The sequence below is a fragment of the Bufo gargarizans genome, chromosome 4 (assembly GCF_014858855.1).
Source record: "Bufo gargarizans isolate SCDJY-AF-19 chromosome 4, ASM1485885v1, whole genome shotgun sequence".
Classification (NCBI taxonomy): Eukaryota; Metazoa; Chordata; class Amphibia; order Anura; family Bufonidae; genus Bufo; species Bufo gargarizans.
In genome coordinates, this window is record NC_058083.1 from 337,883,491 (window position 1) to 337,901,035 (window position 17,545).

General features: G+C 42.6%; 1 protein-coding gene across 1 annotated transcript in view; it reads left to right on the forward strand.

Moving 5' to 3' along the window:
* Nucleotides 1–17,545, forward strand: part of UST (uronyl 2-sulfotransferase) — a 398,475-nt gene that overhangs the window by 371,534 nt on the left and 9,396 nt on the right. Inside the window, 2 exon segments of the mRNA XM_044291484.1 lie at nt 15,778–15,895; nt 15,897–15,936. Coding sequence (XP_044147419.1) covers nt 15,778–15,895; nt 15,897–15,936 — 158 coding nt within the window.

Below are 17,545 nucleotides of genomic sequence, written 5' to 3' on the forward strand. Positions count from 1 at the left end.
ATACATAGAAGGACGTATGAGAATATCAGCTGCAAAAGACAATATTTCCCCGGTGTTACCACACACAGTTTGTGATGATATGGTCATAGCTGAAATCGGTATATAAAATATGGAGTCCCTTTACCCAGAAGATAAGGTTGTAGAGAATTGGAGAGGACTTGCTATTCCTCCAAAAAAACTAAGGAGTACATACCTTTCCCCTTGTACAGAGTGGTTGCATGCAGACACATCAGTCTCAATGAAAAAGGCAAAAATAGGTTTAATAAGGAATGGCAACATCAGAGACCTGCAACCTGTAAAGGTGTGTGGACACACAGTGAGAGTCACAAACACATGTGCATTTGCAATTTGTCAGAGCCTTTGTAGTGCCTTTTGTGACAGCACATCCTACAGTAATTATGTGACTCAAGAAATAAGCAATGTAGAATGTTTTCAGCTTGTGAAAGCCATGGTAGAAAAAGGTGTACAAAAAGAAATTTACATGCTGAGGTAAAATCCTAAGGGACATATTTGGAGCAGAACAAATAAAAGCAGGACTCCAGCTGGTTAAAGCTGAGTGCAACATATCATCAATAATTTCAAATGTGTTCTCAACAGTGCCCAGTATAGTGGCTGAGAGCAAATGTTCTTCAGAAACATGTTGACGACATGTTGGAGCATCAAGAAATATTGCATGTGTATCAGTTGACAAAGACGCATTAAAATCCAGAGGAGTTTCAGCTCTACAAGATGCAGTCAACAAACACATTAACTTACCACCTTCAAAATGCCTGTCACGCATCCATGATGTGCAACATACACCCATGGAAATGCAGTTTTTTTACCCTTCAGTTTCTGGAAATGTTCTTTGTAATGGTACAGTAGGACACACCATCAAAACAGGACAGCACCTTTGGATTGACACTGACATAGGACTCTGGGCAGCTTGTGAAACACGAAGCAGAGGTTCACAAGAAAGATTTCTTGAAGCAGAACTCTCTGAATTTCCAGCCTACCTTGAATTAAATGAGAACAGGTTCACTTTAAGAGCTGTTGTTGCATTTTGCCAACCAGCTACCAGAAGCTCTCTAGGCCATTACATAGACTACTGTAAAAGGTCTGATTACGCATGGGAAATATGATGATTTGACAAATGGTATGGCAGTGGTAAATTCACATACCAAGATCTGCCCCCATACTGTTCTGTACACAAGAGGTAGCTGCTTGTAGTCCACAATAGAAGACACCAGCACTGGACAATATGTGCCAGAAGTCAAGCACTTTTTATTAAATTGACACATACATCAAACAGCCAACATTTGGGGGCCATGCAGGGTCCCTTCTTTTGGCCAACATAGTGACGGTCACTATGTCGCCCAGAAGAAGGGACCCTGTATGGCCCCCAAATGTTGGCTGTTTGATGGACACAGCGCCATCCATGTTGTCACTTCAAGCACCAACCTCTTACTCAAGGTCTGTACACTGTATGGAGTGCTGATGATTTTGTATTATTAGCTGCTTGTAGTTCCAAGTTACTATTTGTTAAGCGTAGGTAGCAAAGGTTTTAGCTTGAGATAATCTACTTTTTTATGCACTTCCCATGGACAAGTGCAGTTACCGTTTAATGAAGACTGCGAAAAAATGAGGACTTAATATGGATATCTCTGTGTTTGGGTTTATTTGTTCTTTATTTGTCATTGATTTTCATGAAAACTTTATGATCTTTAGTTTGTAAAATGATTTGTAGAAGAAAAATGTTTGAGACACATTTTTCTATTCTACTTCTTGATAGTTAGTATTTATGTTTTTGGCTGTAGCTATAATCATTCTTACTTCAAGTGATGCCAGTCCACATTAACTTGTCTTACTACCTGTGTAAAGTTAGTATGCTTCAGCCCTGTTAATGGAGTTCAGAAAATTAAGCAGCACAAATGATCATTTTTACAGCACAAATGCAGCACTAACCAACCAGCCCGGTTTTGCTATTATCTTACAAATAAAACCAGCACAAATGTTAATTTCTACAGTACAAACCAGCACAAACGTAGCACTAACCAACCAGCCCAGTTTCGTGTCTTTTGGCTGTGATGGGGGGCTGAGAGACCTTTTGTGACCTTTCAATAAATGGTTAATAACTCGAAAACGAAAGGAGGTAGAATGGAGATTTAAACGGCACAAACCAGCACAAACGTAGCACTAACCATCCAGCAAGTTTCATGTCTTTTTGCTGTTGTAGGGGGGCTGGTGATGTCATCATGTTGAAACAAACAGTTGCTGTTATCTTTAAAATAAAAGTAGCACAAATGTTAATTTTTGCGGCACAAAACAGCACAAACGTAGCACTAAAGAAACACATTGTGCTGATTGAAGGGGGGCCAGCTTCGCTCACCTGAAAAAAATGAAACCAGATATTGCCCTGCTCCAGGAAACCCATTTGGAGGCAGGTGACTTTGGGCAGATGAAAAAGTTGTTGGTAGGGCAAGTGTTTGGCTCGGTGTCCTCTGGGAGGAAAGTGGGAGTCCTGATTCTGCTTAATAGAGCTTTCAATTGTTAAGTGCTGGGATCTTCCTCAGATGAACAAGGTAGATGGGTTAAGCTATCATTACAAGTTCAGGATACGGAATATACTATTTATAACATATATGGTCCTAACTCCAATAATGCCCAGTTTTTCTAAACTCTGGAAGGCCAATTACTTACGGATAGAAACTCCAATTTAATAATAGGAGGTGATTTTAACTCAGTTGTATTGGGAGCAAAGGATAGAAAATCAAACGCTCGTGAGAAGGGTGACTATAATACTCAGGACAAAGTTTTAGGCCCACTAATGGAAGGGGTGGGGCTAGTAGATCCTTGGCGCCAACTTCACCCTGGCGACAGGGCGTATACCTTTATTCACATGCCAGAAATTCATGGTTGCGTATTGATTATATTCTTTTTCAGAGCTCTCTATCATGTTTAGTGGAAAACTGACATTGGTGACAGTCATCTCTGATCATGCCCCAGTGATACTAAGCATGAGAGACACTTTCCCAAAAGGCAAAGATTATTTATGGAAGTTTCCCTCTAATCTGATAACCAACGAAGACTTTGTAAACAAACTGGTAGCATGGTGGGAACAATACAAGGAAGATAACCAGATCCATATAGACACACCAGTGTTATTTTGGCATGCTTGAAAAGCAGTTGAGGGGAAAGATCATAGGCTATCTTTTTGGCCTGAAAAAAGCCTGTCGGCACCTGTTAGAGCAGAACAGTATTAGGGAAAGACAGACATATAGGGAGTTCACTGATAAGCCCTCTAGGGAAAATAAGGCAAAATGGGTGGAAGCCCACCAGGGATTTGAAAAATGTGAAAGGGATAAGGAATCCCTGAAACAAGTATATTTTGAGGCAACAATGTATAAATATGGAAATAAGGTCGGGCACCTGCTTGCCAAGGGTCAAAGAAAACCCTAATATATACCCAGCCTCAGATGCATGCAAATGGCAAGGTAGTAACGGACCCAGCCACCATTAACACGATAGTTGGAGAATATTATTTAGCTTTGTATAAAGAAAAATCCCCAGCTAACTTAACTGACACCCATCTTAATCGTGTTAAACTACCATTGGTTACTCCTGAACAACAAAGCTTAAATGCTGACATCTCCATGGAGGAACTACAATCGGTTATTAAAAGATTGGGAGATGCGAAAGCCCCTGGACCTGATGGGTTTACTGGGGAGTATTTTAAAGCCATGTTGATTCAGGTATCTCCAGTATTGTTAGAACTTTATAATGGAGTGCTGAAGGGCCAAGTTTACCCAGATAAGAATAACATGTCCTATATCAAACTTCTACCCAAGCCAGGAAAGGATCCCCTTCAACCAGGTTCTTACAGACCGATTTCCCTCATAAACGTTGATACAAAAATATTGTCTAAGATCTTGGCAGGTCGGCTGGCTGTGATTCTTCCATCCTTAATAGGATTGGAACAGGTGGGATTTGTTCAAGGACGATCAGCTGTCACCAATATTAGAACTGTCCTTACAGTTTTGGATAGGGTCCATCACCAACCTAAGTCGGGGGAGGCTCCAGCTATGCTCACATTAGACGCGGAGAAAGCCTTTGATAATGTCAGGTGGCATGGCTGGAAGCGGTGGCTGGACAAAATGGGTTTCTGTGGAGCATTCAGAACATTCCTTTCCAGGTTACACGAATGTCCAAAGGCGCGAGCATACACTCAAGGGTTTCTATCAAAACCTTTTGAACTGCTGAAGGGGACTCGACAGGGTTGTCCATTATCGCCACTCCTGTTCAATTTGGCACTGGAGCCCCTGGCTAGGCTCTTGTGTGCTTCCGATTTATTTGAGGGAATAGCAGTAGGATCCAAACAAGTGAAAGCAGCATTATTTGCTGATGACATTATATTATTTCTGGCAAGACCAGAAGTCCACCTAGAGACAGTCTTCAAAGCCTTAACAGACTTTGGTGCCTACTCTGGCTATAAGATAAACATTTCCAAATGTGAATTCTTATCGTTATTACCTATGGGGAGGATCTTAAAACGGACAATTTCGAGGTCTGAGATCACTGTGGCCAAATCTCATATCACGTATTTGGGTATAAAGGTGGGGAGGGATCCATATTCCCTATACCAATTAAACTTTCCCCCTCTGATATCTAAAATAATTGCAGATCTGGACAGATGGCAAAATTTGCCTCTCTCCTTGGTAGGTCGCTGCCATCTAGTTAGGATGATGGGAGTAGCCAAGCTCTTGTATCCTCTGCAGACAATTCCGCTAGACATGCTGATATTAAGCTTCTGCAAAGCAGATTCCTGCACTTCATATGGCAGGGAAAGAAGCCGAGGATCTCACTGGACAAACTGAAATTGAGGAAGGACCAGGGAGGGCTCAATTTCCCAGATATCTGCGGTTACAACTTAGCCTGTAACAGCAGATACATACTGGATTGGGTAAACCAGACATCTTTCTACTCTAATCTTAATCTGGAGGTTTAATTGGCGGGACACTGGAACTTGGTGGCTTTACTGCATACCAGTGTATCTAGTCTCCCGCCACTGATCAAACGGTCACTGGTCCTGAGGGACACAATTTTGACCTGGAAAACATTGCGGAAGTTGTTTCGATTACCATACCAAATATCTAAGCATCTCCCAATAACGCGCCACCCAAACTTTAGACCAGGAAGGTACAGTGCAACTATACGAGAATGGGCACGTAAGGGTATCAAAAAGATAGGGGACCTTTTCCACGATGAAGAAGGCAGATGGGCGTCTTTACCAGAATTGGAAGACAAGTGGGGTTTGATGGGCTCAACTTTCCTCCCATATCAGCAGCTGAAAGCCTATGGCACAGATGGGACCAAAGATCTATCTAGGGAATGGAGACCTAATGATTTTGACTCATTTTTGAAAAACAAGACCAGACTGTCAATTTCACTATTATACCAATGTCTCAGGGATAGGTGGGAGAGGAAAGATCCTAAGAAGGTATTTCAGAGGTGGGAGGAGACCCTTGGGATTAGGGAAATATATAAATAAGCCTTTGTGTTCGGGGATTGTGGCCATACATAAATCAATACCTAATGAACAATGGAGGGAGACCCATTTTAAAATCCTCCTTCATGCTATTTATGGTTTTGATATCCCTAGATCTAAGGGCAACCTGGATAGACTGACTGCCTGCCCTAAGTGTGGCTTGCCAAAGTCAGACTTACTTCATGGATTATGGAGTTGTCTTAAAATAGAGGGCTTCTGGAAAGACATTAGCTCAGTTATGTCTGAGGGAGCATGCAATTGGCATGCTGACTGCAGGAACGTCTACCAGACCTGTTGCCGGTGCAATGAATATTCATTTCTCTACCATAAGCAGTCTCCAAAGGCGTTTCAGAGAATTTGGCAGTACATCCAACCGGCCTCACAACCGCAGACCACGTGTAGCCACAGCAGCCCAAGACCTCCACATCCAGCATGTTCACCTCCATAATCGTCTGAGACCAGCCATCCGGACAGCTGCAGCAACAATCGGTTTGCATAAACAAAGAATTTGAAACCGTCTCAAGGAAGCTCATCTGCATGCTCATCGTCCTCATCAGGGTCTGGACCTGACTGCAATTAGTCATCGTAACCGACTTTAGTGGGCAAATGCTCATATTCTATGGCGTCTGGCACGTTGGAGAGGTGTTCTGTTCACGGATCAGCCCCAGTTTTCACTGTTCCGGGCAGATGGCAGACAGCGTGGGTGAGCGTATGTTATGGACAACAAACACAGCTGCATTTTATTGATGGCATTTTGAATGCACAGAGATACCATGACGAGATCCTGAAGCCCATTGTTGTGCCATTCATCCACAAAAATCACCTCATATTGCAGCATGATAATGCACGACCCCATATTGCAAGGATCTGTACACAATTCCTGGAAGCTGAAAACTCTTCTTGTATGGCCAGTTCTTGTATAGCCAGCATACTCACCAGACATGTCCCCCATTGAGCATGTTTGGGATGCTCTGGATCGGCGTATACGACAGCGTGTTCCAGTTCCTGACAATATCCAGCAACTTTGTACAACTATTGAAGAGGAGCGGACCAACAGGCCACAATCAACAACCTAATCAACTCTGTGCGACGGAGATGTGTTGCACTGCGTGAGGCAAATGGTGGTTTCTCCCCCTCCCCCTCCCCTTCCCCCTCCCCAGTAAGGCAAAACTATGCACATTTCAGAGTGGTCTTTTATTGTGGGCAGTCTAAGGCACACCTGTGCAATATTCATGCTGTCTAATCAGCTCCTTGATATGCCACACCTGTGAGGTGGGATGGATTATCTCGGCAAAGGAGAAGTGCTCACTAACACAGATTTAGACAGATTTGTGAGCAATATTTGAGAGTAATGGGTCTTTTGTGTATGTATAAAATGTTTTAGATCTTTGAGTTCAGCTCATGCAAAATGGGAGCAAAACCGAAAGTGTTGCGTTTATATTTTTGGTCAGTGTATAATAGATTCAACTTACAATGGTCGTCCCAGAAGCAATTAATAGTGTTTGTTGAGGGACCACTGTATTTTAGTAATACACCTTAAAATATGTATACATATAGTTTCAAAAATAGCCCTCCATCATTTCATTAACACACACTGCAAAGCTACAATTTGTTGTATTATGCATTGCATGGTAACTTTACAGTGTATATAAATCCTTTTCTATTTTTGAAGTGTGTGAATATTTATACAAGCCACAAATTTAGCTCAGTGATAATGGAAATTCATCATCAGATGTCACCTGCTTAACTCGGGAAGAGATGCAAACTAAAATAGACAAACCTTGAGATCACATGGCATTAATCCCATTTTCTTTTAGAATGACATATTATTCTAGATTTCAGTTCTCTGTTACGTTCTCTTTTCATCTACTTTTGGTAGATTTTTTTTCTATTCTCTTCCACCATGACATTTTTTTTTAGCAATGCTGCCATATAAGTGTCAAAAATATTTTATAATTAGTTGTACTGTTTGGTAATAAGCCTGGATATGCGAATTTACTTATTTGCATGATATATTAATTTCTTTTTACATTTAGTAAGTAATTAAGTCTTAGGTAGACAACTAGTAGATCTACTGAATGCTCATTGATAGGTGACTGGGCAGTATGTAATGCTACATCTCATTTGCACTAGCTTTGGCAGGGAGAGTGAGAAGCCATATGCAGCTCATCAGAAGCTGGATGCTCATCAATTGGTTGAGTTGAACCAATATGCTTATTCAGTGAAACATCTCCAAAAGACTGCCCTCCTATCCAGACCAGATTTCTGTTATAGTCAAACCTAACTGATTTGGGACTGACTGAAATGGAATGATGCATTAGGGTAGGTAAAGCACATAAGAAAACTAAGAAAAGAAAGAAGGGATGAGTACACCATATAAAGAGGGAGAGTAGGAAAAAATACTCCACACTAGACTCAAGAATTGGCCAAGTGGTAACATCATAGTGAGATCCCATTGTACAGAAAGTCAGTGGTGCAATATTTGGTTAATACCGCAAGAGCTTGCATCCCTTACATGTTGAAGCAAACTTGCGCTCCCACAATAGCAATGTGGCTCAATAAGGTTCAGGAGGTCATGAGAATGGAGGACCTAACAGCATCTAGAAGGAACATGCACACGAAATTCTACAAAACGTGGCGACATTGGATTGAGTTTAAAAACTCCCAGAAATTTAGATTATTACTGTCTGTATAGTTGTTGTTTTTTCAACCAGCTCACGCTACGTCTAAAAAAGGAGGCGTGGGCCATCTTATTCTTCATTTTCTTCAACTGGTTTAGACGTAGTTGAAGATCTACCGCCAGCGCAGGGGCTTATTAAGACCAGTGGCTAAAATGTGCCCCATAATTATTAAGAATTAAAGGACATCCCTAGGCCCTGCTCTCATGATGAAAAGGTATAGTAAGTGGGGGATAAGTCATTGGCAGTGGAAATTACTATTGTTAGTGAACAGAAAAAACATGTCTTTCAAAACCTGTATCTGTGGCAGGAGTATCTGAATGTTTCCACAAGAAAAAATAAATGCCCGCAGGAGACTGAAAGTCAGGGATAACTAATCAAGACATCATGATTCCTTATAGGGGTATTCTAGGATTTTATGATTGATGGCCAGAATTGTATATTGCATTGTGTTTCTTTTATTTTTATGGCCCATCAATATGTGAACAGCGGGGGTCCAACACCCCACACACACCAATCGGCTGTTCTGCAGTAGCCTCGGCACCAAGTGCCAGAACTGCACAGCTCTGTTCATTGTGTCATGGATGAAGCTGGTTACTGCAGCACTGCTCCCATTTTCTCCGATGGGAGCAGGGCTGCAATAACTAGGTACGTCTATAGCACACTGGATGGAGCAGTGTAGTTCTGCCACTCCTGCAGATCAGCTGATGAGGTGCTGAGTGTCGGACTGATCAGATATTGATGGCTTGTTTTGAGGATAGGCCATAAAAAGTAAAAAACTGAAACACCCCTTAAATGCTATTCTCCCAAAATATAATTGTGCTAGAATGGGTTGGACCCCTGGCAGTGTTTCAAAGAGCGACAATCTTAACTGAGCAGAAACCAGAGGTTGCATATTATAGTGTATAAAGACAAGGGATGAGAAGAAGTTTCTGCAAAGGGAAAAGGACTGGTGCGAAGTAAGACCAGTGATAAAATGGTATTTGGTCAATTGTTTTGCATACTCTTGTACTTACAGAACTGTTGACGATGGGATAAGGAGAACTGTCTACTGAGGGACATTTCTCAAGACTGATATTCCCATATGCTGGACTTGATCCCTCTGTGCTTAACCACCTCCGGACCGCCTAACGCAGATCTGCGGTCCGGAGGTGGCAGCCCTGCGCTCAGCGACGCATATATGCGTCATCTCGCGAGACGCGAGATTTCCTGTGAGCGGATCTCCAGCCTGCCAGCGGCGATCGCTCGCTGGCAGGCTGGAGATGTGATTTTTTTTAACCCCTAACAGGTATATTAGACGCTGTTTTGATAACAGCGTCTAATATACCTGCTACCTGGTCCTCTGGTGGTCCCTTTTGTTTGGATCGACCACTAGAGGACACAGGTAGATGTGTAAAGTAGCACCAAACACCACTACACTACACCCCCCCCCCCCCCCCCCCGTCGCTTATTAATCCCTTATGAACCCCTGATCACTTCATATACACTCCCTGATCACCCCCCCCCCCCTGGTCATTGATTACCCCCCTGTCATTGATCACCCCCCTATAAGGCTCCATTCAGACGTCCATATGATTTTTACGGATCCACGCATCCATGGATCGGATCCGCAAAACACATACAGACGTCTGAATGGAGCCTTACAGGGGGGTGATCAATGACAAGGTGGTGATCACGCATTTAGACTTCCTGATCACTTCCCTGTCATTGATCACCCCCCTGTAATTGACCACCCCCCTGTAAGGCTCCATTCAGACGTCCGTATGATTTTTACGGATCCACGGATACATGGATCGGATCCGCAAAACACATACGGACGTCTGAATGGAGCCTTACAGGGGGGTGATCAATGACAGGGGGGTGATCACCTCATATACACCCCCTGACATTGATCACCCCCCTGTCATTGATCACCCACCTGTAAGGCTCCATTCAGACGTCCTTATGATTTTTACGGATCCATGGATACATGGATCGGATCCGCAAAACACGTACGGACGTCTGAGTGGAGCCTTACAGGGGGGTGATCAATGACAAGGAGGTGATCACCCATATAGACTCCCTGATCACCCCCCTGTCATTGATCACCCCCCTGTAAGGCTCCATTCAGACGTCCGTATGATTTTTACGGATCCACGGATACATGGATCGGATCCGCAAAACACGTACGGACGTCTGAATGGAGCCTTACAGGGGGGTGATCAATGACAAGGGGGTGATCACCCATATAGACTTCCTGATCACCCCCCTGTCATTGATCACCCCCCTGTAAGGCTCCATTCAGACGTCCGTATGATTTTTACAGATCCACGGATACATGGATCGGATCCGCAAAACGCATACGGACGTCTGAATGAAGCCTTACAGGGGGGTGATCACCCATATAGACACCCTGATCACCCCCCTGTCATTGATCACCCCCCCTGTAAGGCTCCATTCAGACGTCCGTATGATTTTTACGGATCCACGGATACATGGATCGGATCAGCAAAACACATACGGATGTCTGAATGGAGCCTTACAGGGGGGTGATCAATGACAGGGAGGTGATCACCCATATAGATTCCCTGATCACCCCCCTGTCATTGATCATCCCCCTGTAAGGCTCCATTCAGACGTCCGTATGTGTTTTGCGGATCCGATCCATGTATCCGTGGATCCGTAAAAATCATACGGACGTCTGAATGGAGCCTTACAGGGGGGTGATCAATGACGGGGGGGGGTGATCAGGGAGTCTATATAGGTGATCACCCCCCTGTCATTGATCACCCCCCTGTAAGGCTCCATTCAGACATTTTTTTTGGCCCAAGATAGCGGAATTTTTATTTTTTTTATTTTTATTTTATTTTTTTCTTACAAAGTCTCATATTCCACTAACTTGTGTCAAAAAATAAAATCTCCCATGAACTCACCATACCCCTCACGGAATCCAAATGCGTAAAATATTTTAGACATTTATATTCCAGACTTCTCACGCTTTAGAGCCCCTAAAATGCCAGGGCAGTACAAACACCCCACAAATGACCCCATTTTGGAAAGAAGACACCCCAAGGTATTTGCTGAGGGGCATATTGAGTCCATGAAAGATTTACATTTTTGTCCCAAGTTAGCGGAAAAGGAGACTTTGTGAGGAAAAAAAAAAATATATCAATTTCCGCTAACTTATGCCCAAAAAAATAAATTTCGATGAACTCGCCAGGCCCCTCATTGAATACCTTTAGGTGTCTTCTTTCCAAAGTGGGGTCACATGTGGGGTATTTATACTGCCCTGGCTTTTTAGGGGCCCTAAAGCGTGAGAAGAAGTCTGGGATCCAAATGTCTAAAAATGCCCTCCTAAAAGGAATTTGGGCACCTTTGCGCATCTAGGCTGCAAAAAAGTGTCACACATCTGGTATCGCCGTACTCAGGAGAAGTTGGGGAATGTGTTTTGGGGTGTCATTTTACATATACCCATGCTGGGTGAGAGAAATATCTTGGTCAAATGCCATCTTTGTATAAAAAAAATGGGAAAAGTTGTCTTTTGCCAAGATATTTATCTCACCCAGCATGGGTATATGTAAAATGACACCCCAAAACACATTCCCCAACTTCTCCTGAGTACGGCGATACCAGATGTGACCCCATTTTGGAAAGAAGACACCCCAAGGTATTCCGTGAGAGGCATGGCGAGTTCCTAGAATTTTTTTTTTTTTTCGCAAGTTAGTGGAATATGAGACTTTGTAAGAAAAAAATAAATAAAAATAAAATCATCATTTTCCGCTAACTTGTGACAAAAAATAAAAAGTTCTATGAACTCACTATGCCCATCAGCGAATACCTTAGGGTGTCTACTTTCCGAAATGGGGTCATTTGTGGGGTTTTTCTACTGTTTGGGCATTGTAGAACCTCAGGAAACATGGCAGGTGCTCAGAAAGTCAGAGCTGCTTCAAAAAGCGGAAATTCACATTTTTGTACCATAGTTTGTAAACGCTATAACTTTTACCCAAACCATTTTTTTTTTTGCCCAAACATTTTTTTTTTATCAAAGACATGTAGAACAATAAATTTAGCGACAAATTTATATATGGATGTCGGTTTTTTTTTTTGCAAAATTTTACAGCTGAAAGTGAAAAATGTCTTTTTTTTGAAAAAAAATCGTTACATTTTGATTAATAACAAAAAAAGTAAAAACGTCAGCAGCAATGAAATACCACCAAATGAAAGCTCTATTAGTGAGAAGAAAAGGAGGTAAAATTCATTTGGGTGGTAAGTTGCATGACCGAGCGATAAACGGTGAAAGTAGTGTAGTGCAGAAGTGTAAAAAGTGGCCTGGTCATTAAGGGGGTTTTAGCTAGCGGGGTTGAAGTGGTTAAGTGAGTTGCGTGTAATTTATTAAGAGGCAGATGTCTCTTAATATATCAGAATCATCCCTGGCAGTCAATGCAAGAGAAACTGAAGTCTATGCTAGCAAGGGGCTGGCATATACTTCCGCTATAACTTACACCAGTTTTTGAAGTAAGTTATAGTAAATCTGGCAGTCTGTGCTAAGCCCACCAGCTCTCATTAAGCCTGTCCCTTTTCTTGCCACTTTAGAAAAGTGGCGAGGAGCTTCAAAAGTCAAAATTTTTACGCACAAACGGTGTGTGCCATATTTTGAGACTTTTGTATGCCACTGTGGTGGCGTAAAGTTATTAGCAAATTCCACTCACTGTTTCAGACCCAAATGACAGTCCCAATCTAGTACCCACATAAATAAACTGCATGCCAAAAAGATGCATGTCAATCGTGAAGACCAATGCCACCATTCCTCTTCATCCCAGATTGCCTGCCAAGAGGATTGCCTGGAAAGAATATTATAGTAATATATTCAGTTTAAGGGTGCACCACATAAACTTCTCATCACTCACCTATCCAGTTTTTTTAATGCCAACTTATATAAGTGGTAGAATTAAGAAACATTAGCAGGAAGCAGCTGCATAATGGTAGTATGGTTTCAGCCAAACATAAAGGGCTAAGATATCTCTGTCAGAATATAGGCTCTGTAAAGGGCCCTTTTACATGGACAGATAATTGGGACAATTACTCGGAAGTAGCATTCCTAGTAACACTCATTCCTGATAATTGCTCAGTGTAAGGAAGCACTGATCACCTGATGAAAAAGTTTGTGTATCAGATGAAAGCATTGTTGATGCAACAAAATAGTTTCTGGGCAGCAGATTATGCTGTGTGAACAGGGAAACAATGATTCTTCATGGGGACAAATGATCCAGCAGTGATCATCATCTCTATACAGAGGATAAGATAATTTCCTGCTGAGGTGGCCTGTGTAAAGGGGCATTAGGGTCCATTCACAAGTCCGTAAGTGTTTTGCGGATCCACGAACGGAATTGCGGACCCGGAAGTGCGGATCCGCAATTCCAGATCCGGGCAGCACATCATAGAAATGAATAGGTCTGCAATTCCGTTCTGCAAAATGCGGAACAGAATTGCGGATGTGCGAATGGCCCCTTAAAGAGGGACCTTTCATGGGTCCAGACTAGGGTTGTTTCGATGCCATAAAAAAAAAGGATTGCGATACTCGATACCACACAAAAAAAGTAAAAGCTGCGCGCATTCCGCATTTTATGGATCATCCGGCCCATAATCGAACAGTCCTATACTATTTTTGGGGGGGACAAGGTGACTAAAAGAAAAATGGCAAATCACGCAGTTTTTATTTATTTTTATTTTACGGCGTTCACCTCCATAGATTTTTTTAAAATATTTTTAATAGTTTGGACTTTTCAGACGTGGCGATATGTAATATATTTTCTATGTAAAATTGGGAAAGGGGGGGTTAATACTGGTGTGTGGGTTTTCAGTAGCGTCCTGGCTGCCATAGTAACCAATCGGAGCCCCAGGATTACACTGCTGGGGCTCTGATCAGAATCTGCCACTGCACCACCAATGAGAGTCGGTGAGGGGACTCTGTGGCCACTGCCACCAATGATTTTAATACTGGGGGGAGCACTGCACACCAATGACTTAATACTGGGGGGGAGAGCTCACTGCGCCACCAATGATTTTAATACTGGGAAGGGGGAGGGTGCACTGCACTGCCAATGTTTTTTAATACTGGGGGGTGCACTGCGCCACCAATGATTAACGTTTAATACAAATACAGGCAGCAGAAACACATCTCCCCTCTTCTTCATTCCCATTGGGGGCAGCAGCATAGGGGGGAGGGAGAGACTGTTTCCTTCTTCCCTGTGCTGCTGAGGGAACATGGCCTCTCTGATACTGGTCTGGGCTGTGGCAGCCCAGTAGCACCGCCTAATATCAATAAAAGGCAAATCCCTAATATCAATAAAAGGGCTAAAAGCATCGATTGGGTATCGAAAATTCGATACCCGAAACAACCCTAGTCCAGACATTAAGAAATAAGTAGCAGGTTATGTAGGGCATAGTCCATGGATGTAAGATCGCTTACAATTTTTTCTGGGCGCAGCTCTGTTCACCTGCTGTGCCCCTGCTCACTTCTCCCTCCTGATATGCGCAGTCCAGTCACAGCCAGGAAAAGGTGAATTGTTTTTTCTCCCTGGCTGTGACACACTCCACTGCGATTGGCTACAGCCAGGGAGGAGGAGATGCCCATTGAGAAACAGGACAGTCTCCTCCTCCCTGTACCGATGTTATTCATTAGCATACCAGAAGGGAGAAGTGAGCAGGGGCACAGCAGGTGAACAGAGCGGCGCTCCAGAAAAAATTGTAAGCGATCTTACATCCGTGGACTATGCCCTACATAACCTGCTACTTACACCATATTTCATAATGTCTGGACCCATGAAAGGTCCTCTTTAAGGCAGGTTAGCAATACAGATAAGGCTCTGTATGCATTTCCACTGTCACTGTCGGGAGGCAAGGGGCTGTACTTTGTCTTCTTGAAAACTGTAGTATGATACTTGGGACATTTCTCTGTCAGGCCTAATGCACACAACCATATGTTTGGTCCGCATCCAATCCGAACTTTTTGCGGATGATCAGATGCAAATCAATTTGTTTCATTGGGGCGGAAAAAGATGCCGACAGCACACCATGTGCTCCCCGCAGCCCCGGAAAAAAAGGCAGAACATGTCCTATTCTTGTCACTTTTGCAGGACATGTTTACAGGAATGGGAAAAAAAATTGTCAGCATGCACATGGCTGGGATCCGTGTTTTGTGGATCCCCAATTTGCAGACCATAAAAAGAATATGGTTGTGTGCATGAGGCCTCAGTTGACACATTCTTTTGAATTGCTATAAGGCACGCACAGCCTTTTGCACTATATAATCGGAAAATACAGGATGCCAATATAGCTTCCCCCAGGTACAATGGAATAAAATATAGCTATATTATTTCCCTTCTATTTACCTAATTAATGAAACTGAAATTAATAAGATGATCAATGGGGTAGGGCTGTTTATCTTTTAAACCAAAAAGCTAATGCAGTAACACAAACCAGTTTCTTGACATAAATTTATGGTGGGAATTGTGGTTTTGCAACAACTAGATGGCTGCAGGTTGGGCATCCCTGCTTTATGCTATGTAATTACTCATATATATATGTTCCCTTTAGGGATCCTGGTGAATGGGCCTTGGAACGTGCAAAGCAGAATGTCAAGGAAAACTTTCTTCTTGTTGGTATTCTGGAAGAGCTTGAAGATGTGCTGCTTTTGTTAGAAAGATTTTTACCATCACTACTTCAAGGATGTCATGAGCATTTATAAAAATCCAGGTACATGGAACAATTTATCTTTACCACCTGCTAGCATAATAAAGTGAAAACTACTGACCTTAATAAGAGGAATCTCTTGAAATGACAAACTGTAGTGTTGGATTATCATTTTTCAGGACTATTGGAGGTTTACAACCTTAGGTTTTCTGGGTGCTGTTCACATGTTTAATGGCAGTTGCCTATAGTTTCATTTCAGTAAGTTGGACCATTAGGTGATATCCAACAAAGACATACATTTATTTACCTAGAAGCAAATCTAAAGGGACTCATCATGAAATGATAAGCCTGTATTTAGCCACACTTTTACCATGACCATGAGAATAAACTTCCTAAAATCAGCAACTGGCAAGTTTTTCTGCTATAAATGTATATACTTTAATAATTATTTAAATACAGATTTAATAAGATAAGAACAGTCATTGAAACAAAAAGCAACTATGCACTGCTATTGTAAGACACAATACTAAATATTAAGACAGTATTGTATATTTGTAGGTTTCTTTGCTGTTATGATGACCTGATACTCTGACTGTAGCATCATGACATATACTATATATGGCTGTAACAATAATGCTGTATTGATGTCTACAGATTTAATAAGTATATATTCAAGCACCCCTTGTCACACTCCTGGCAAACAGCTGAGATGAATCGCTGTTTAAAAGGACAGTGCAAGTCTGCCAGAATGGGAGCTGCTTAAAACTGTCACACTTAGACCCTAATTTCAATTTTCATATATGTAGTTACTAATAACATGATATTCCAGAATCAGTTACTATTAGACTGACTTGCCCCATATTTAATAAGATTCAGCCCTTAGCAACCAGTCTGCATAAAACTGCAATTTCACTATTCAGTTAAGATGGCCGCCACTGCCCTCACCCTGAGGCTAATCCCGCCTGCCCTCACTAGCCAGTAACAATAGCCCCCCAAAAGTGTCAGTAACCAGAGCCCTCCCCCTAAAGGGTTAATCTCCTGCAGCACAAAAGGGTCCTCTTACCACATGTTGCTGTCATTTATACACTGAGCAGATGGCAGATCTCCCTTCCTTGCTCTGCGCTGCTTCAACTCTGCATTGTCCCAGTCTGCTGAGTGAGGGAGCGTCTCCCAAGCGCAGGGACAGGGAGAAGTGCACACAGCCCAGGCACTGTTATCAGCTGCTGGGGAGGACCTGGCTTTAATCATTTACTTACAGTCCCTGGCTGTCAGGAATGTGACCTTGCAGGCTGCGTGCTTCTGCGTCCTCCGTCCTTCAACACAGAGGACGGACCATGCATAGCAACCTGATTTTAAGCACAGGTAAAAGTAGGCAGTAGAGGGAACAAAACTGTGGAATTAAGGGGTAATTGAATACACAGTGAAAAATTGAAATAGGGCCACCAAGGAGATATAAATCACCACAATCCAATACTCCCAAAAAAAATATGACAGTTATACTTTAAATATAGTGGATCTCCATTCTAGTTCATAGAGGGGGCTCTGAGCAGGGGATCCAGCTCTATAATGTCCATAGACTCTATTAGCAAAGGCATTTTCAGGAGATCCGGTAACGTACTGAATTATCCCTGGGGACTGCAAGCCGGAGGCTTCCGTCCAGCAGTGTATTCAG